Source organism: Mizuhopecten yessoensis, unplaced genomic scaffold (assembly GCF_002113885.1).
Source record: "Mizuhopecten yessoensis strain PY_sf001 unplaced genomic scaffold, ASM211388v2 scaffold7915, whole genome shotgun sequence".
Classification (NCBI taxonomy): Eukaryota; Metazoa; Mollusca; class Bivalvia; order Pectinida; family Pectinidae; genus Mizuhopecten; species Mizuhopecten yessoensis.
The window spans coordinates 149,893-173,929 of record NW_018407286.1 but is presented as its reverse complement, the minus strand read 5'-3'; the positions used below and the strand labels follow the sequence as shown (position 1 = coordinate 173,929).

Sequence of the window (24,037 nt, the reverse complement as noted above, 5' to 3'; positions counted from 1 at the left end):
ACACGAACTGTGAAATTGTACGGAATGAACAGACTCACACATAACACTATTACCTTCCGGAAAACACTTTGTCGACATAAACAGGTTATTTCATGGTTTCCCGTTGAACTCCAGATTTATTGAACAAGCAAAACAGATATTTTATATTTTGCTTTTTACGAGACATCAGCATGAGAGGAGTTAATAAATTCGCAACACTATTGAACCGTTATTGACATTTATCGGGAAACCAATGGATCTATGATGTATTTCATCTCAAGATATTTGAATAGACAGGATGACATTTTCTTTTGCAAAAATCGAGTTTCACAATTCTTGGTCACAGACGATCGGATCCAAGCGCAAAACGTGTGTACATTTATTCACAATAAAACTTCCTTCCATTACAAAAAATAAAACCTTTTTTATTCTTAAACAGTTAGTTCTAATTAGAAAAATAATTTGATGCTAAATTGTACTGAAAAGTTATACATCAGCCATTAAGAAATCACTTTTAGGAACTGTACATGTACCAGTCAAGTATTACTCCAAGGAGTACAGCACCTATGTATTTATACATGTGTACCTTTCTACGAGGAACTATGTAATACAGTCATGTTACACGCTGTATCTCTATTGGCAAAGACTTATAATGCCTGTTGTTTTGTATACAAATTCTCGCGAAGAACCTGTGCTAGGATTGTATCATTGTTGTTAAGTACGTCTTCGCAGTTTAACGAACGGTTCTAAAGTAAATGTCCATTCAATGCGGTATATCATCCATCTACGTAACAGACCAGCATTCCTCCCAACATTCCACGTCACAGATCAAAACCGTTACCACAGAGAAAACAAGCGTCATATGGACCAATGACCTTGTCATACATATGTATATTACAAACATAATCACATCACAATCAAACATCTCATTAACCACTAATTTTGACAAAAATCGAAATCATAATCGTTCAGAAAAAAGCGTCATATTATCCACTAAACTTGTCAACGATTGAAATTATAATCTTGCAGTAAAACAAGCGTTCCATTAACCACGAAACTTGTCAAATATTGAAATAAAAATCTTACAGAAAACAAGCGTCATATTAACCACTAAATATGTCAAAGATCGAAATCAAAATCATGCAGACAACAAGCGTCATATTAACCACTCAACCTAAAGTAAATCCCAACCATAAACATATTGAAAACAAGCGTCATATAGACCATTACCCTTCTGTCATTGATTACCTTGATCGAAAGGCATTACAGCAGACAACAAGCTGTACGCCCATTATTGTGTTGACTATTTAGTAAACGACATTTGGTTAATGATTTATTGTAATTTTTCAAACCCAGATAAGATTTGTGTCCTTGTAATATTTGTTTGTTTTGTTATGATCAGGTGTAGCCTGTTATACCCAATGTAAGTGAGTCACAGCTGCTAATGATTGTACCTCCATTTAAGGTATCAGGTATCGTATGATAGTCAATAGCCCATACACAGTACGGCCAGTAGTTAGACAAACGTGAAGCTGAGAAAAGTAAACCCATGTATGTAACACCTGTGAAAGTCCTTAGTCTTTTCAGAATGCATACATCACAATTTTGAGTCAATATATCTCAATGTCGGATGACGAACATTTCTACTTTTTCACATCATGCATATATGGGAAAAACGGATTACTTCATAAAACAGTCATCTTGCAAAAGACGATCACCTAACAAACAACAGTGTCTGTTCACAAAAAGATATAGAGCAACACACATATTGCTGTTAACCCAAACACCATAGAATAAGCGTGCACAGGCATAGCGGTTTTATAAAAATATCAACAAGCAAATGTCAGCACATTTGATGCACTGAAACAAATAGAAAGACATTTTGACCATTCACGAATTTCAATTTGAAAATGAAAATATAATATAGCCAGACATTTGTTTGGTTATTAATGCAAATATACAGCATCACAGAGTTTCAGATTTTGTTTAATTAACTTGTGGTTTGCCTTAAAAAGGGTAAAACGCAGAATATATCGTATGTCTAGTTACGCAGTTTGAGTAACACCTGTTACATTATATAGAGTAGTGGATTTAGGACCAGAACACTATGACAGCCAGACCTCATAAGACCATTCTGGGCAGAACAATCGATGTTTATACGCAATATACAATGGCAGACTCAGGACTTCCGAAAGACACAGACGGGACTTCCGAAAGACACAGACTGGACTTCCGATAGACACAGACGGGACTTCCGAAAGAGCTGTTTGGGATAAATCCTTTGAAATGTGGAGAGAAACGAGATGGGCTCTCCGAGGACGAGTCGGACGGCCATTAGTATATTAGCTACATTACTCGGTGGAGCCAGAACGGTATAATAGGGACTTTGACAGTATGATGTACAATGGGAACAATACATTATAGATGTATGGTAGAGTCATCACGCGCAAACAGGACAGGTCATAACAGGGGAATAGTAATGGTAGCCATGAGACACAAACTGCATAATAAAAATACAACATGACCCCATGGCGCTCTGGTTATTGTTCCTTTAAAATAGAGTAAAAAATGTCTGTCACGAAAACTTTAAATCTTTGACTATGGCCACTGAAATCAATAGGAATGGAGCTGGAATTTAGTTTGATCATGACACACTGACATATACACGCTTGAAGCTAGAATTCAGATTAAACATGGCACAATGTGAAGTAAAGTTTGATGCATGGGCCACGAACTACATAGTACGAATACAACATGATCCCCATATTACTCTCTATCATCATTGTTCCTCTGAAATAGAGAAAAACATGCATGTCACCAACACTTTATATCTTTGACCAGGGTTGCTGAAATCAAACCATTTGAAGCTAGAATTCAAATTGACCATGACACATTGAATGCTACATATTTGAAGCTGAAATTAAGATTTAACATGTAACAGGGAAATACATAAGAGTTGAAACTGGAATTCATATTGAACGTGACACATATGATCGATATATTTGAAGCTAGAATTCATGTTGACCATGGTTGACAATGGAATACTGAAATCTACACACTTTAAGCTTTAATTCAGATTGAACATTGCACAGTGAAATCAATATATTTCATGTTGACCATGGTACACTGAAATATATCTGTTTGAAGCTTGGATTCACACAATGCATTAGTGTGCATGTGTCATTATATCGTGTGGATTACTGAACAAGAACTTCAGCTATTTCCAAAGACCATATTTCATACTATTCTAACATCAAACATCCAAACAGTTTTTGCACTATTTTGTATAACCAAGCCACTCGACCTGTCAATGAGTGATGATGCTAAGATGAAATGATGGTGTTAATCGATGTTAATGCTAGTCTGCACTACCAAAAGACGGCATGTGTAGCCGACCCACTTAAAGGTGTTAACATTCCTACAACAGTTGTGGTAATGGTAAGGTCATCAATGATCTGTTGTGATCACCTCACCATAAATCACAATGCTTTTACCCAGAGAGTAGAACGGAGACCGCAACAGAAACGGCAATGATCTATCAATCAACCTTACAGATGGATGATGTTAGCAGAAATCATAATGCTCTATCAATGAGCAGATATACAACTACAGCAATGACTATGTTCGAATTGGATAGCTTAAGGAACGGCAGTTTTCTGCAAATAAACTGAAATGATAACCTTTAGATAAACAACAATATTATATCAGAACCAATGACTAGACACCTGCTATATCCCACTTCATGCCATTAGAAGTGACTAATGTTGATCCCCTGTAGGCACGGAGGTCTTCCGCGGCGTGTTCTGCTAAGGGGACATCGACAAAACCATAATGTATATGTTGCCCCGAGATTTAGTTCTTTTACTCTGTCTACGCCTTCTTTTCGGTTGTTTTTCCGAAGGCATCCGCCTTCTCGTGACAATGGCTGTAGTGAGGACGTTCACCTCAACACAAACATACATCCAAACAAGGTTTGACCTCTCATCAAAGGCGATCTATCAATCAGCAGTCATAATCATACCTATGGAGATGGCAATGTTTTATTATTTAGCTCCTGTGATCACCTGTTTAGGAGTGACGCCATTCCAGCGAGAAACTGTAATAGCTACCTCCATATGACTGATAAGATATCATTAATAAGGCGTGGCGAGACCTTTTCAGCCGTAGCAATGTTCCGGCAGTAAGTTGTGGTGCGATCGACCACTCCTGCCATATTGACCGGTTGTAAGTGCTCGGTCGTTACAGGAAGTAAAGCGTGTTATGTGATGTCAGGAAAACAATCGAGATATGAGTATTGAAAATAATGATATTCAAGATAACTTAGTGACAATAAATACCAAAATAAGAAACCTTCCTTTGGGTTATAAAGGGAGGTAACTACGATAGGTGAGAACGGTTCCCATTACAACGGTTCTAGGTACCTTACTAAAGTACAATTTTAACCGCTCGGCTGTAACTGTGGGTGTTTGACGCATGGGTGGGAATATCCTTTTACCTTGACAGGTGTATCCACTCTTTACCTTGGGTGAAATATCCCTGCCTCATCCAAAGATTCAGACGGGGGGATTCCCCTGTCAAAACAATGATATGACGTCACGTCAACAATTCGTTAATCCTGCGAGATCAACGTTGCATTACGCATATGACATGATTAACAAGATTAGCCACATTGAGGTGAGATAGAGAATCTCAACCCCCGTAAAGATTCTCAATCGGCACGCCTTGTGTTTGGTAATTTGAGAATATCCACCCTCGTGTTGATATCCTCCTATTTCACCACTAAGTGGGTGAGAGGCTCTATTTTTCGATTCTAACTTAATGTTTTCTCACGTCGTTTATTTCTGAGGTCACACATCGAGACAAAATATTTTGGCAATCATATTTTCGCGAAAATAATTAGGTTATGAGTATATCAATAGTGTAGTATCGTAAAACAATATTTGAATATCATATTTCATTGTAAAGTGACTGAGTTCACATCATCTGTGAACACCGTTTTTATTGGACACGAACTGTTGAAAGGTTTGTTCGTTTGTAACATCTAGTTATATGCAAGATCACAAAACCCAACACCAATAAGTGAAACGTTAATCTGTGTTTAATGAGAACCCACCTCAGGTACAATTCTAATCAATACATGGCAAAATTTCCATACGTCATGGACTTATTTTCAATTGTCAAACGGTCAACACATAAAACCGACCACAATTGATAATTAAGGAATCGCCTTGACATCAGTAAGGTCCTTTGTTAGTATTACTCTTAAACACAATGGCTGGTTGATTACAAATATATTTGAGAGAGCAAGCATAACAGAGATATAAATGGAAGTGATAGGACCACCGCGTTGTTTTATCAGAAAACATAACATATACGATCCTGCCTCCATGTCCAGGAAAACGCTTGGAAGTAATAGAAGCACCGCGTTGTTTTACCAGAATATAATACATGTACAATCCCGACTTCCTGCTCAGTCATACGCTTGGAAGTATTAGGACCGCCGCGTTGTTTTACCAGAATATAATACATGTACAATCCCGACGTCCTGCTCAGTCATACGCTTGGAAGGATTAGGAACGCCGCGTTGTTTTACCAGAATATAATACATGTACAATCCCGACTTCCTGCTCAGTCATACGCTTGGAAGTATTAGGAACGCCGCGTTGTTTTACCGAACATACAAACTGTACAATCCTGATTTCCTGTTCAGTCATACGCTTGAAAGATAATTTATTGATCATCATGATGTAACAACAATAAGATCTCTTTAGCCTGTAAAATTAGCCCTGTCCCAGTCGCTTCCTACGTACTTTAACTGTGGTGAACGACAGCACAGCATCAGGAGCACTAGGGACTATCGTGTTAAAGGTTATCTACACAAGTAATTGTATACATTGCACAACAGAGTAGTTAAATGATGGAACATTGTAACGACAAACAGTGGTCTGTCACGTATACTGCTTCCTGTCTCATATATACGTTCATGGTTGCTGTTTTAACAGATTCATTCTGCGAAATGATTTAATAAACTAAATAACGAAAGCAATCAGACAGGAACAAAACATATCATACACACATTTTAAACTATCATGATTAATTGTTTTCCTCACGACAGGCTTTGTATATAAGTTCAGGAAATGGAAGCATATGGTTGCAATAAAATGAAATGTGAACACAAACTTCTGACTTAAATGTCAATAAGTAAGTAAATATTCAAAGGTGGCATCAAGTGAAATGATAAAGCCAAATTGCCGTGGGACATTATAAGAAAGCTGGACTTTACTGCCAGAACTCACTGGCTGTTGTGGGTAGGCCGTGACAGGAATATATGGACAGTGTGTCCGCGAGGTATACGCTGGAGACTGAACAGTACGCGATATGTAAGCGTACTTTGTTCTTAAGACACACCGTTGTTTGTTGCGGAGTGCTATTTTAGCTTATAAGAGCCAAACGGTCAAACATACATTTTCAAATGTTTGTCATTTAGTGATCGTTATGCAGTGCCATCTATGTATGGAGAGCATCAGCCAATCACATTCGAGGACATGACAGCAACTTGATTAAATATAAAAACATTCCACCGATTCTTTCTTTGCCAATATTTTGTCTTTCGCCATCGATAAGCAAGGTCGTCTGAACGCTATCAAAAGTATAGGAAGTTTAAGCCCGGAACGCAAAGCAAAGTGTACATTTATACAAAATAAGACAAAACACAATATAATGTTAATATTGAAAAACATCTTATTGACAAATCTTACCTGATATAGGAAAGTTTCGAGTAGTCAAAAGCAGCGCTGTGTTCTTTGTCTTTATCCTTTCTCGTACTACCCTTCCGGCGGAAGGAGAACCTATTCACCGATATCCGGTCCATGATAACGTTTCACAATAAAGTTCGAATTTAACTTATTAATCCGTTAACTAAAGTTGTGAACCTTCGTTTGTGTGCAACGATATATTTCCGGTGAATGCTAACAACACAAGTTGAAAGGAGTACACACGTTTCACTTTGCGAAATGGCGTGAAATTTAATTTTTACTTTACGTCACAACCGTTCTCCCTAATAAAATGATCAATAACAATAACCCGCAATACCACACAGCCTCTCCGAGCGTCTGAAGGCACTTATCTAGCTCTACCAGCGTTTATACAGGTGTGTTGTTTACTGACACACGTGCATGGCACCGACTCGTCCAGTTCCCTGCAGTGATAAAAATCAAAATTCTTGACAACACCCTTAAAGACGAAAGCGTACTGTGCATTTATTATCAAGAAGTTCAGTAACGAAAAATTAACATATAAATGCTTGTTTAATGAATATAACATATTGAAACGTTAGTAAGTGTTTCAAGATCAAACGACTACGATTAAAAAGGGCATCAGATCCACGCTATCGCAATGAGGCAAGTACACCAACACACCCTGCCTCCTGCACAACCATACGCAAGCACGCATGCACAACACACATGAAGGACGTTAAACAAAATAAGCCGTACGTCGTATTACCCTGGAGCATGTAGTATTAATATACACGTATATATGTCGTATTGCCTTGGAGCATGTAGTATCAGTATACACGTATATATCTCGTATTATATTGGAACATGTAGTATCAGTATACACGTATATATGTTATATAACCTTGGAGCATGTAGTATCGGTATACACGTATATATGTTGTATAACCCTGGAGCATGTAGTATCAGTATACACTTATGTATGTCGTATTACCTTGAAGCATCTTGTATCTGTATACACGTATGTATGTCGTATTACCTTGACGCATCTTGTATCAGTATACACGTATGTATGTCGTATTATATTGGAGCATGTAGTATCAGTATACACGTATATATGTTGTATAACCTTGGAGCATGTAGTATCAGTATACACGTAAGTATGTCGTATTACCTTCGATCATGTAGTATCAGTATTCACGTATATATGTCGTATAACCTTGGAGCATGTAATATCAGTATACACGTATATATGTCGTATTACCTTCGATCATGTAGTATCAGTATACACGTATACATGTCGTATTACCTTGGATCATTTAGTATCAGTATACACGTATATATGTCGTATTACCTACGAGCATGTAGTATCAGTATACACGTTTATGTATATATCACTCGTTCACCCTATCATCATTGAACACAATGGCAATCACAGCATTTCATCAACATCGTCTGTACGTTCGACTTAAAAAACAAATTAATTGCAACGCCAATATTTTACCAGCAATAGCATATGTCTAAATATAATGTACTAACAAGAGGCCCATGGGCCTTAACGGTCACCTGATATATTTATACAAAGAGTTGATTTTGTTTTTAACACGAACAGAAATATTATTCAAAGTGACAAAAACAATAACACCACCTTATTCAATATCTAGAATACAGATTTCAGACTAAAAAGGATTTGAAACTAGCACCTCTGATTCTAAACAATGAAAATGAAGAAATGTTAGCACATTGACTCCTTTGAGCCCCACCCTACAGCCCTCAGGGGTAGGGCTGACTCAAAATTTTCAAAGTATCTAACTGTCAACTCAAGGTTATAATTCCAATCAAGTTATTAACATGTAATATTCAAAGTATCATTTGCCATTATAAACCATAATAAATTTTGCCGCCCCCCACCCTCTTTCCCCAGGGTGTAAACGAGAGACCCTAGGGTCATAAACCATAAGACCTTCCCATCTATGAAGAGTTTTTGATTCTTCCATATCTGGGTCTTGAGAAGATTTTTGAAATTTCAGTAAATTCGACCCTTTTTTGCCCCACCCATCAGCCCCTGGGGGTCAGTCAGGGCTGTTATGTGTTTATTATCAAACTGCTACCTAATACTGATAGTGCTAACCCAAATTGAATTACTTCAAATGGAAATTAAACAAATGTTGGTCCAAAATGTGATTTCCCTATATAAACTATAGTAAAGTTTACCCCCTCCCCAGGGGGAAACGTGAGACCCCAGGGTCAAGAAATTCACAATTTCGGTAAAGCTCCTTAAGACCCTTCCATCTATGAAGAGAATTTGATTCTACCATATCACGGTCTTGAGAAGAAGATTTTTGAAATTTTAGTCAATTCAACCCTTTTTGGCCCCACCCATCAGCCCCTGGGGGTCAGTCAGGGCTCATAGGTGCATACTATCAAACTGCTACCTAATACTGATAATGCTAACCCAAATTGAATTACTTCCAATGGAAATTAAACAAATGTTGGTCCAAAATGTGATTTCCCTATATAAACTATAGTAAAGTTTACCCCCTCCCCAGGGGGAAACGTGAGACCCCACGGTCAAGAAATTCAAAATTTCGGTAAAGCACCTTAAGACCCTTCCATATATGAAGTGTATTCATACCCTATCTGTGTGGAGAAGATTTTTGAAATTTTAGTCAATTTGACCCTTTTTGGCCCCGCCCCTCAGGCCCCTGGGGGCTTGGGACTAACCCGGCCACTAATTTTTGTTGACCTTTGACCATGGAAGGTCCCTGCAAAATTTCATTGAAATTGATTCAGGGGTTTTGGGGAAGAAGTTTTTTGAAATTTTGGTCAATTTGACCCTTTTTGGCCCCGCCCCTCAGGCCCCTGGGGGCTTGGGACTAAACCGGCCACTATTTTTGTTGACCTTTGTCCATGGAAGGTCCCTGCAAAATTTCATTGAAATTGGTTCAGGGGTTTTGGAGAGGAAGTCGAAAATGTAAATTGTATACGGACGCACGACGGACGACGACGGACAAAAGGCGATCACAATAGGTCACTTGAGACTAGGTGACCTAAAAACACGTTAGGCTTTATATACAAGGTATTCTTCATTTTTTGTCAAAATTTTACTAAACCTAACAAAAAATACGGAAAGAGACAAAAAAAAAAAGAAAGGAAAAAGCTGTATTTGACGTTTCCGAAATCGGTACAAGTTGACAGTTTTCCAAATAAGAATTCACCAAAAAAAGATCAAAAATGTTTCCTGATTTTTTTTTAATAAAGAGTATCCATGAAGGTTCATTTTCAAGAAAAGTTTGGATTCTAAGTTGTTTTATTTTGTTTAAATATAGCACCAAACTTGGAGTGACATCGATTTCAATTTCAACATGTTTTATTGACGAAAGAATTCAACAGGATTGTACATCAGGCATTGCATATATAAGTCCTCTCCCTACATCAACATCCATGTTGAACATATGTGAACATATTATTTACGTACTGAAGCCATTTAGATTTTTAAAGTGCAATTGAAACCTTTTCTGGCAATGTACCAATTTGAGAAGCGTCACGTAAGACCCCACGTTTGAAACATTGGCGATATACGGATGTTCCAATTGATTACAGACAGGCATACGTCTTAGTCAAGTTCTGGCAACATCAGATACACAATTGTGGCGATATTCTGAACACCTACACCGGCGTTAATGATGTGATAATATGTATGTTGGATTTATATCTCAAACAATCCAATAATACTACGTTACAAATGATAACAAGTAGCTACTCAAACTGGTATGCATATAAATAATAAAACATCAGAATAGATTATTCCTGTCATGATAACGAGAAAACCCTTCAAACGGAATTAACAATAACGGACAACAACCCCAGCTGGACCGAAGCTGTTATAATCTGCATCCAATATAAAAAACACAGAAAACAACCCCAGCACGACACAAACTGTTATAATCTACATACAATATACAAACAAAGAAAACAACCCCAGCACGACACACATTGTTATAATTTACATACAATATACAAACATAGAAAACAACTCCAGCACGACACAAACTGTTTTAATATACATACAATATACAAACACATAAAACAACCCCAGTACGACACAAATTGTTATAATCTACATACAATATACAAACACATAAAACAACCCCAGTACGACACAAACTGTTATAATATACATACAATATACAAACACAGAAACCAACCCCAGTACGACACAAACTGTTATAATCTACATACAATATACAAACACAAAAAACAACCCCAGCACGACACACACTGTTATAATATACATACAATATACAAACACAGGAAACTACCCCAGCACGACACATACTGTTATAATCTACATACAATATACAAACACAGAAAACAACCCCAGCACGACACAAACTATTATAATATACATACAATATACAAACACAGAAACCAACCCCAGTACGACACAAACTGTTATAATATATATACAATATACAAACACAGAAACCAACCCCAGTACGACACAAACTATTATAATCTACATACAATATACAAACAAAGAAAACAACCCCAGCACGACACACATTGTTATAATTTACATACAATATACAAACACAGAAAACAATCCCAGCACGACACAAATTGTTATAATTTACATACAATATACAAACACAGAAAACACATACAATATACAAACACAGAAAACACATACAATATACAAACACAGAAAACACATACAATATACAAACACAGAAAACAACCCCAGCAGGACACAAACTGTTATAATCTGCATACAATATACAATATACAAACACAGAAAACACCCCCAACACGACACACACTGTTATAATCTACATACAATATACCAACACAGAAAACAACCCCAGCACGACACAAACTGTTATCATATACATACAATATACAAACACAGAAACCACCCCCAGCAAGACACAAACTGTTACAATCTACATACAATATCCAAACACAGAAAACACCCCCAGCACGACACAAACTGGTATAATATACATACAATATACAAACACAAAAAACAACCCCAGCACGACACCCACTGTTATAATCTGCATACAATATACAATATACAAACACAGAAAACAACCCCAGCAGGACACAAACTGTTATAATCTGCATACAATATACAAACACAGAAAACAATCCCAGCACGACACAAACTGATATAATATACATACAATATACAAACACAGGAAACTACCCCAGCACGGCACATACTGTTATAATCTACATACAATATACAAACAAAGAAACCAACCCCAGCACGACACAAACTGTTATCATATACATACAATATACAAACACAGAAAACAACTCCAGCAGGACACAAACTGTTATAACCTGCATACAATATACAAACACAGAAAACAACTCCAGTACGACACAAACTGTTATAATATATATACAATATACAAACACAGAAACCAACACCAGCAAGACACAAACTGTTACAATCTACATACAATATACAAACACAGAAACCAACCCCAGTACGACACAAACTATTATAATCTACATACAATATACAAACACAGAAAACACCCCCAGCACGACACACACTGTTATAATCTACATACCATATACAAACACAGAAACCAACCCCAACACGACACACACTGTTATAACCTACATACAATATACAAACACAGAAAATAACCCCAACACGACACACACTGTTATAACCTACATACAATATACAAACACAGAAAACACATACAATATACAAACACAGAAAACACATACAATATACAAACACAGAAAACAATCCCAGCACGACACAAACTGTTATAATATACAAACAATATACAAACACAGAAAACAACTCCAGTACGACACAAACTGTTATAATATATATACAATATACAAACACAGAAACCAACACCAGCAAGACACAAACTGTTACAATCTACATACAATATACAAACACAGAAACCAACCCCAGTACGACACAAACTATTATAATCTACATACAATATACAAACACAAAAAACAACCCCAGCACGACACAAACTGTTATCATATACATACAATATACAAACACAGAAACCAACCCCAGCAAGCCACAAACTGTTACAATCTACATACAATATACAAACACAGAAACCAACCCCAGTACGACACAAACTGTTATAATATATATACAATATACAAACACAGAAACCAACCCCAGTACGACACAAACTGTTATAATATATATACAATATACAAACACAGAAACCAACCCCAGTACGACACAAACTATTATAATCTACATACAATATACAAACAAAGAAACCAACCCCAGCACGACACAAACTGTTATAATATACAAACAATATACAAACACAGAAAACAACTCCAGCAGGACACAAACTGTTATAATCTGCATACAATATACAAACACAGAAAACAACCCCAGCACGACACAAACTGCTATAATCTACATACAATATACAAACACAGAAAACAATCCCATCACGGCTCCAGCTACACAAATCTATATACTATATGCGGAAACCAACTACAGCAGTTATCAAAGTTCCATTACTCAAAAACCATGTTATACGATAAATAAATGACAAAATAACACATGATTTACTCTATACGAAAAAAACCCACCCGAAATCAGAATTCGATTACAAAATTGACTATATGTAACATAAAATATACTTTTTATTATCGTGATACTAAGATATATCTTACTTGCCTAATCTATAAAAATATACTGTTTTCAAAGTAGCACATGATTTTGAAAGAACTACCATATCGTCAGTTGAACAGACATGTTTCTGACTTAACTAAGCTATGGCCAAATATAAATACCTTAATGGAACGTTTTCGCTATAATGAAATATACACATTTTGAAAGGAAAATGAAATTGCCAAATATTAAAATCCTTTCACAGAACTATAATATTTTAAAATAGAAACATCTTTGGGGGAAACACTTTCGCACTGTCAAATAAAAACGCCTTAAATGACAGAACTATAACATACATTCCCTTAATACCGTTTCGAAAGAAATTGATATAACTAAATGTAAACATATTTATGACAACTTTCAAATGATCAAATATATATAACTTTGTAGGCAAATCATTATATATATAACAGAATATCGAGTAAATTGAAAATTTATCTACTAACTTAATATTTCACGATCAAAACGGATATATAATTATATAGACAAAGCATATTATAAAAGAATATCGAGTAAATTAAAAACTCACTACTAACCTAATATTCCAAGATCCAACTACTGATGAACTTTTTATCAACAGAACACATCAGTATAAAACACAGTACGATTATAGGACTTTGATCAGTAATCACGTGAATCCCATAGAATCGTCCACATCCGTCAGCAGTAACACAGTACACGACACCTTAACCCACTCGCCAGCAGCGTATCTAAGCTCTCCTCCGAGCTCCGTAACAAATGAACATTTTGTACGGACCGTAGTTGATATACAAATCCTTACTCACAAAACCCAATCACCTTCATAGACGATACATAATGTATACCGTACTGATGGCTGAGAGTAGGTTACAAGCCTCTATTATGCTTTTAAAGCATCAGCACGGCTGTGAGGTGCAACAGGTTTTATTACTCACATGGATCTATAGTGAACCCTGTAGGGGTAGCAGTAGTAAAGCGCTGGACAGGCAATTACATCGAACAAAACAATCGATTTTGATGGAATACACTGGTGTATACAGTCGACCTTACAACACGTCTCGGATGACGTATAAAAAGTAACGAGAATTCATTCCATAATGGTTTATTTGTTTGTAGTTAAATGTTATCGAAAGTAAAAAATAAAAGAGGCCCCATGGACTGTATCTATATTAACGAAACAATGTTAATGAAAAGTTTCTCTCAATCACAAGATCCTGGTAGTCATACCAAATCATTTTATAACGTTGAGTTTGAATTTCTGTTCATCCTATACAAATTATTAAAATGCAAGGTTTTTCTGAAGTGGTTGTTTGAAATTTTTATTTGTTTTTAGTTTTAGCAACATTTCTTTTTAAAATGACGGACTCCTATTGATGTTGGCTGGTTTTCTGACGTTACCTTAGAATACTAGAAATCAAAAGATATGTTATGGAGTGGCTACCAAAATCAAATACACACAACTTTATCGAAGCACTTCAAATACTTCGCTTTATAATTCCGGAAAAAAAATCACTGACTTTATTTATTACGATCTACACTCCTGGATATTACGAGAGTAAACTGTGACTGTGAGTCACGATGCTGTATGATAACTAACGAAAATGTCAAAACCCGAATGAAGAGACTTAACTGATTATGTGGCGAGTCTTTCTAGCTTTCTCAGAGACTGCATGCCGGATATTTACGAAACTATGTATATGCAGATTGCTTTTCATTTTTCCCGAACTGACAGCAAACATAGCTGTCAAGGCTTTTGATTAGCTACGCCTTGGTAGAAAGTAAGACCGTTTAAAGAACAAAGCTATGGAAACGTTTTAAAACATCCGACAAGAATTAAACAGTGGCTAGTGGCTACTTTTCAATGCTAAAATGAAGGCTGAGACTATATCTGGAATACGTTCTATAGCAAAAGGCACGATGTGCTTAACAGATACCGCAAAGACAGTTACATGTAGAGTTGTGGAACGTAACAGGTAACTCTGTCGTCACACTGAGAGCTGTTGTCACGTGGGTGGACAAACTCAGAACCGGTAAAATGGACACCAAAGAGGACACACGGCCAGGCAGGCCCGCTGTGGCGTTTGTGGAAGCAATTATTAATGAAGATGGTCGTTATACTTTATTTGAGATAGCTTATATGGTTGGCATTTCAGAAGACAGTACACGACACATTCTGATCAAGTGTTTTATATTAGGGAAGTTTTGTGTCCAATACATCTCCCATTTGCCGACATCTGATCTAAAGGCTTGAAAAGTGTCAAAAATATATTGAAACAGTACTGTAATCAAGACAGCTTTCTGAATTACTTACACGAGATGTGAAAGGGTCTAATAGCAAGCAATGTTTGTCGAGAAATCAAGCAAGGCCAGTGATTGCAAGACGTTAAAAACGCCAAGGAAGTGTCGTATATCATTTGTCGATTATAGTTGGCCTGCGGTTCAGATACCGTACACGGAGGGGAAAAGTATCACTGCAAAGTTTTACAGAGACAAAGTACTGGAGCCTGTCAAAAGATTCTTCATGAGAAAGCGTCCAGGTAAAGGGCTGAAAGGCATCCAGCTAGTGCACGACAATGCCTCATCCCACGAAAGTAATATTGGAACAGGCGTTTTTGAAGCAAGATAATGTAGCAAAGAATGACCGCCCACCCAATAAACCATATATCTAAGACCATGCGACTTCTTCCTGTTTCCTTAACTAAAAACTGCTCTCTGTGAAGCGCTATGCCTCTAGAAGAAATGCTCTGCAAAGTGTCTGTCCAGTATACCACTGGTTCGCCCGTTGTCAGTATAATGTGACCGGGTGGGGCGTCCTGCTGGGTGTCTTCGGCAGTATGTTTCAGTGAGGTAGCACTATAAAGTCGGCATCAGTTCCGCGCTATTACAAGAAGACAAACACGAATATATCGCAGCCTCCCAAAATACACACACATACACTACACGCATGCATCTTGCACACAGGGGAGGCCGTCCTTAAATGACCTTAGCTGTTAATAGGACGTTAAACAAAATCAAACAAACAAACAAACAAATACCGAGGGAAACCGTTTACGTCATTGATATCATATCGCGATTGCGAAAGCGCGTTTCTGCTAAGGGGGATACTTCGAAGAGTTGTAATACAAAGATCAAACTATATACATCATACATGTGATGTCTTACACTATTGACAGAAGGGATTGAATGGCCCTCGTATGCTATAATCACCAGGGCGATTTTTCCGGCAATACAACAGCATAATCCTGACTTCCGATTGGTCAAAATTTAATTTGATTTGTAGGTGTTTTGCCAGACATTTTTTTTTTTACAATCTCGATTTACCTGTTCAAATGGCTGTAATAAACAGTCTTATGATTGGTCAAAATTGAGATAACCCGATCGTAGTTAAGCATTACATATTCTATAGCGACTTCTGATTAGTAATTGAACAATATTGTCGCAATGAACTGACCATGGCTAAATACATGTATGATTAGAATGTGCTCATTGGTTGTTTTCTAATATTACTACTTACTTATTGTTTTTTCTGTTGTAATTCTGATATACGGCATATAACCTTGAGGCAAATATCTATTACTTATTTAAATACACTTACAATACATATGTTCTGGTATGTATCGCCTGCATAGGCACTGCCATTGTTTAATTGTGTTTAATGGGTATGATGCACGTTACAATCGTGTAAGATGTGTATGGCTGTCTCTGAATTCCTTGTGAATTCTTATTAACTTTTTCGTCTGTTTTCAGACCTCGGACCGCTATTCAATTTAAATGAAGCTATTGAAAACTTTCTGACATGAAATTTGCGAATACATCAAACCGATTGCAGTATTGCATTGTACATACGATTAAGTCAATGTATTTAAGGCCAAACAAACCGAGCAGTTTGGAAACAGCCTGTGCGTATAAAACCAGGCTATCAAAGAAACGCTGTACTATAACAAACACAAGGATAATTGAAAGGGTAATACAAAATGACAGCCATTTTATATATGATACCAAATAAAGAAGTGCGGCTGGGGTAAGGTTTTAAAGGAATAACACTGTTTACGTCACTACACGATAGTTAAATGGTGACTTGTGTGATCTGTAACAAAAATAACCCAATCATGTTAGGCGACTAATGTGACCTTAATCACACTACTTAATCATGTGAAGCGTCTAGTGTGACCTGTATCACACTGCACGACAGTTTGAGGCGACTAACGTTACCTATATCACTCTACACAATCATATAAGGTGGGAAATGTGACCTGTATCACACTACAATATCAAGTGAGGTGACTAAAGTGACCTGTATTGCACTACCTGACCATATGAGGCGACTAATGTGACATATATCACACTACACAATCATGTGATGCAACAAATGTGACATGTATCACACTAAACGATCATGTGAGGCGACTGATAGAACATGTATCACACTACAATATCAAGTGAGGTGACTAATGTGATCTGTATCCCACTACACAATCATGTGATGCAACAAATGTGACATGTATCGCAATTCACAATCATGTGATGCGACGTAAGTGACCGGTATCACACTACACGACCACGTGAGGCGTCTAATGTGATCGGTATCACACTACACGATCATGTGATGCGACTAATGTGATCGGTATCACACTACACGATCATGTGATGCGACAAATGTGACCGGTATCACACTACACGACCCCGTGAGGCGTATAATGTGATCGGTATCACACTACACGATCATGTGAGGCGACTAATGTGACCTGTAAACACTACACTATCATATCACACTACACGATCATGTGAGGCGACTAATGTGACCTATTTTACACTACACGATCATGTGAGGCGACTAATATGACATGTATCACACTACACGATCATGTGAGACGCCGTATATGACGTGTATCACACTGCACGTCCGTTTGAGGCGACAAACAAGCAAGGTCCTGTGAGGTTTATTACGTTACCTATATATCACAATACATTATTGTCTGAGGCGACTAATTTGACCTGAATGATACAATGTTACCGTGTTAGGCGACGAACATGACTGGTATCCCAATACGCAACCGTGAGGCGACTAATGTGACTTATATTACAGTGCATGCTTAAATAAGACGGCGGATGTATCCAGTTCTATAATACTGTGTGATCGTGATTGTAAAAGAAGATAATCGGGCTTAATAAAGTCGTTTATCATTGTTCTTTGCTTTGGTTTATAATAGCGACAAGTTATGTTCAGGTTCAATACTCGAGATATGTGTGATTCAGCAGACAAATGAACAATCATTGATTTCGAAAATTGCGAAATCGATTCTCCATTTAAAAAAAAAATAAGGACGTTCTAGTTGTAAACTAGGGTAACAGAAAATCGTATCGATAAGCCGAAATCGATACCAACAAAACGCATTTTGTTTCTAAATACGAATGTTATCTTACCAGTGTATCAGTAGCCTATCGGAGACAACCTGGGAAATGCACTAATCGATAGACCTACACTGAAATACACACGACACACATTTCCTGTGAGTTATTATTCATACTTTAAGGGGCGAGGATTATATTTCCTTGTAAAAGCGCTGCACATTTTGCTTTGTTCCCGGTAAAAACAACAAGGCAATTTTAACTTTTGAGAAATGAGTACAGGGTGTAGTTGACAGTTGCAGTGTCTGTGCCGTTACCAATAGAATGGATATCGCTAAAGTCCATACCACTTATATAATTAGGCGTCCATACTTTTTTTCACCCGCACACCCGCGTCATACAGTGTGGCTTACAGTAGGTTTAACGGACCATTTAACTTATGATATCGACCGTTCTTAAGATTTTTCATTTTTAGATTTGACTTACTCTATTACCGGCAAATTTTCGACATGTCAAATATTCCCCCTTCACCGTTCATATCCGTATTCGCCCAGCGGATATTTCGCTGTTATCTCTATATATGGTATGCTGTGTACAATTATTCGCTGATAAATTTTTCACACATTGCGGAAAGCGAAAAAGTTCAATATTTAACCGCGGCGATCATTTCCTGGTATAAAATATCAATTTAACCTGGGTCCTATATCTAGCAAGGTGTAAAATATTAGATATCACACAGAAGACGGAATAGTTGTCTTATGATCAATATCTACTGACTCAGACGAGTGTCTATTGATAGGTGTTCTACTGAGTAGCACCTGATGACAAACCTTTCTCTGATCGTGTCCTCTTCATTCAAAGATTCAGTGGAATCAACTCGGTTCATGGTTCCAACTCACGTGCCGTATCAAACACACAAATACATATATGTATTCTAACCTTCCACTGCTGCACCGACGGTCTTGTCGCGCGCGTTACCCTGAACATTACAAATAGATAATAACCAAAATGTCAACGAAAAATGTCATAAACTACATTTATAGGGTCATCGTACACATTAAATATTGTGTTTCTTTCGATTGGTTACTGATATTTTTTTTAAAAGGATGGACCAAATCAGTTTTCGACATGAAAGACAGATGGCAGCCTCCCTGAGTCTGGAAACTTAGTCGTCGTTTCGCTGTGTTATAAGTAATATGATATGGAAGCGTAACACACAAAAGTTGTTTGCTACGGAACGGAATGCATATAATGTTGATGTTGTAAGCAATTCCAAAGATAAAAATCTGCTTTGGATTAATTACAACCAATATATCACCTTTGCTGTTAATCTTTTTAAGGTTTTCTGGCTAAGAAAATATCTAAGAGCAATTTAAAATTCATGTTAAATTTTAATCAAAACAGCATTTAAAAATTAATGCTTTATCTGCGATAAGCGAACTGGCGCCATCTGTTATATAAACGACTAGGAGTGGGCGGTTTGGACAATTGTATATGGTACTGTATGACTGTTCCGTGTCAAACTTTACACGAAATCGATATTTCTTAATTTAGAGACAGTAACGTATGTTCCGTGAGAGAAGAGAACGAACATTGATTATCATGGAACTTAGTTTTCCAAAAAGACATGTAAGCCTTTACCGTTCACAATCCATAAGTCTTTGGCACGAATATATCGATCAATTCATAGTAAAACCATGCAACAGAACATAGGGACTGTTCTTATTTTAGCATCAAGGGACTTTCAATGTTCCTCCCGCAGCAAAAATATCACCAAGAACAACTCATCCTGTGCTGAGGTTCCTCTGTTATTAAATGCCAGATACGGGATGTCAGTTATTTTATTTATCTAAACAGCATCTTTAACCATGTGAGGGAAATTAAAAACATGCATCTGGTTATAGGCTACAGTTAAGACTAGACAGCTGGGTAAAAGTTTCGGAGAAAATAGCTTTCATGGGAATAGACCTTATTAGGAACGACGTCACTGGGATCATCTTTATATGATGCTGTAAAAATATAGAAATGTGATAAGATTAAATAAGTATTCTTGAAGGTAAAAGAGTTCCTTGTTCTTTAAAGATAACTCTCATTATAACATGAACATTAAAATGTAACACGCATAACTAGGATTCTCTCGGCGATGACGTCATCACAAATTCCTCAAAACTAGCGAAACTTAGACAATATAAAAAAAGTACACACTTTGTTTTACAATAATAAATCACTCCCGTTGGTCCGGGTGTTAGCGTGCAAGCGAGAGGTCTTAATGTGATAGGATATCGCAGTACCCGGAGAAAACGTGGTCGGGCAGGTGACCCCACACTTTTGTACATCCGATCTAGGAATCGAACCCCCGCCCGCCTTGGTAAAAGGCGAGTGCGTTATACACTGTGTAACATGGCCACCCGTTCGTATCCCATTTTAAATCTAGAAATACATCTAGAACTATAACCTAATAAGTGCATAACCAAACAGGATATTTACAACTTGGTATCGTCGCATACGTGATACTTATTGAAATCCTAACGAAATATATCTGCGGACCACATAAGGGTGAATTACATTTGAAAATTGATCTTTATTTATTTTACAACAATTGCGGGACTTTTAACTTGGATCACATGATTGGATTAATGGGAGTACCAGCAGCAAACCCACGTGACAGGTCAGGTGACCGCACGATTAGGGAATCGAACTCCGACCGTCCTGGTTAGAAGCGAATATTTTCCCAATACGCCACCAGAAATCATAAAACTTTAGATAATATTCAGCATTACGTAGGTGACGCATTAGACAAAAACAGTGACGGAACAATCTTTGATGCGACGTCATCACAAATGGTGTAAACAAAGTGTTGCTTCAATATCTTCTAACGACGAAATAAAAAAAACAATAAAAAAAACCCAGGTTAAAGAGCAATAATGGAATCCAACTTTAGTAAAGTCTTGTCAGATTCTTGCAAAATACTGCTGGTTTATAAGCATCGCTTAAAAACCCAGCATAGCACTGTTACAACGGTTAATCAAGTTATGGAAATACATTTCAAAATATTATGAAATGGAAATTTCTCTGCAGACCCAAACTCTACAGCGGGTCCCGCATTAGCCGTCACTTATGGTTACATGCAGTGGTCTACAACAGGCCTATAATTTCCCAAACCTGAAGGTTAATACAAATATGTATAAGTATAACTAGATAAATCTCATTTCATTATGACAACTTTATTTAAGAATTAAGATGGTACATAAATAGGCTAGGTCTATATCGATTATCTCCTAAGAGATACATTACAAATTAACCAATTTATATTTGAAAGAGTATATTGGCTGATGGCAAAACCTAGATAACAAGCAACTATATTTATCTTTATTCGTGCTTTTAGTCTGTGTACTATAACTTGTTTGTTTGCATTGGCATTTAAAAAGGCAATTTCCCTTATTTACCCAGCACTAAAACTCACTTCCCAGCATGTTGAATGTATCATAGCATAGCACCTCGGGCAGAAAACGTGACGCCCTGATACAGCAGGGGGGCAAAGAGATGCACGTATCATCTCCTTGTTAAACCAACAGCGGCCGTTATTGATTGGGACAAGCTAGTGTTGACAAGACAAAGAAAAAGTGAAATTGGAATATCAACAGGTTTGATATTGATAAAATCTGTTTGCCAGTGGGATTGTCTGGGTTCAATTGGTGTTTTTCTGTGACACGACAAACCACTGTGAAATTAATGGAGTCCACTCGATTTCAAGGTCTTTACTGCGCGTGCTTGTATACGTAATGTACCTATTACGTTTCTGGTAGGATAAACAACGTCGGCGATTAGGTGGTAAATTCTTAAATGTACCTAGTGCAATAAAGTCACTCTTGTCTTAACAAAAACACAACAATATACATTCTGCTAAATAACAGCTGTTTATAGCGACAATCAAATCTACCATGGAAACCACCTGTCTAAAGCAACTATCCAACCTGCCCAAGAAACCACCTGTCTAAAGCAACTATCCAACGTGCCCAAGAAACCACATGGCTATAGCGACAATAATACCTGCCTAAGAAACCACATGTCTATAGCGACAATGATACCTGCCCAAGAAACCACATGTCTATAGCGACAATAATACCTGCCCAAGAAACCACATGTCTATAGCGACAATGTTACCTGCCCAAGAAACCACATGTCTATAGCGACAATAATACCTGCCCAAGAAACCACATGTCTATAGCGACAATAATACCTGCCCAAGAAATCACATGCCTATAGCGACAATGATACCTGCCCAAGAAACCACATGTTTAAAGCCACAATCAAACCTACCCTAGAAACTGTCTGTTTATAATAATAATAATAATTCGAGGAGGTTCTTATATAGCGCTTTATCACAACCTAGTTCGTAGGTCGTCTCAAAGCAGTTCACAAACTATTAACCCTGGTTATAGGGCCTTTGCAACCAGTCAATACCTGTCTCAACTCCATGGGGAGCATACAGCCGGAGCTGCCATTTCGGCGCTAACAGCTAGCATTCAACAATTCTACCACTGCCCAACCACGCATTCATTTACAACTGAGTAGACTGGAACAAGCGGAGTAAAGTATCTTGCTCAAAGATACAACACAGTGCCGTGCCTTGGCTCGAACCCGCAACCCTTCGGTCACGAGCTCGGCGTCCTACCACTGGGCTACCGTGCCTCATGCCTCCTATAACTGCAGGTAATGACATCTTACAGTAAAACCTATGTTACCTCCCTTTAAATGTCCAAACACGCACGTCGACACAATTAATTATCCTTATTTGGTACCCTTACCAATGGCGTGTTGCGGCAGGTTGTCGCAGGAGCAGGTGTGATTGTAGTGTTTATTGAAATCTTTTGTGATATTGCAAACATTACATTACCGTTTTATATCATTCAAACATTGAGGCCGGAAAAAAATGGAATTTAAATGAAACTTTGTCCTAAATCAATGTTTTCACTGTTCAATAAAATGTTTTAATTAAGTTGTATAAACAAAAAAACTTAAATTGATAGATGTTCGGACGCTGATGAAGATCTTCAAGCGTTTCTTATCGTTCAATTTATGGAAATGAAGTCTATTAGTTATCTTAATTAATCATAGTTAGTTATCTTAATTAATCATAGTTAGTTATCTTAATTAATCATAGTTTGTTTAACAAGATTCGAGGACGCACTTTCGGTCATCGCCCCTGGGATCCTTATCACGACTAACATATAAAACGGCAGTAATCTATAATTAAATCTCGGAAAAAGATAATTATGTGTCCGAGGCATCCGCTAAGTGTTAT

General features: G+C 37.3%; 1 protein-coding gene across 4 annotated transcripts in view; it reads right to left on the bottom strand.

Annotated features, from left to right (window-relative positions):
* The window catches only part of LOC110454581 (NAD(P)H-hydrate epimerase-like), a 124,539-nt gene that overhangs the window by 76,709 nt on the left and 23,793 nt on the right, over positions 1–24,037 (bottom strand). Inside the window, exons 1-2 of one of the 4 annotated variants that reach the window (XM_021504166.1) lie at positions 13,941–14,315; positions 6,738–7,177 (exon numbers count right to left, since the gene is read on the bottom strand). The exons of 2 other annotated variants lie outside the window; for them this stretch is intronic. In XM_021504166.1, coding sequence (XP_021359841.1) covers positions 6,738–6,850 — 113 coding nt within the window. In that variant the 5' untranslated portion in view covers positions 6,851–7,177; positions 13,941–14,315. Of the gene's footprint in view, positions 1–6,737; positions 7,178–13,940; positions 14,316–24,037 lie in introns of those variants that run through there. One more of the 4 variants, XM_021504165.1, reaches the window with a different exon arrangement.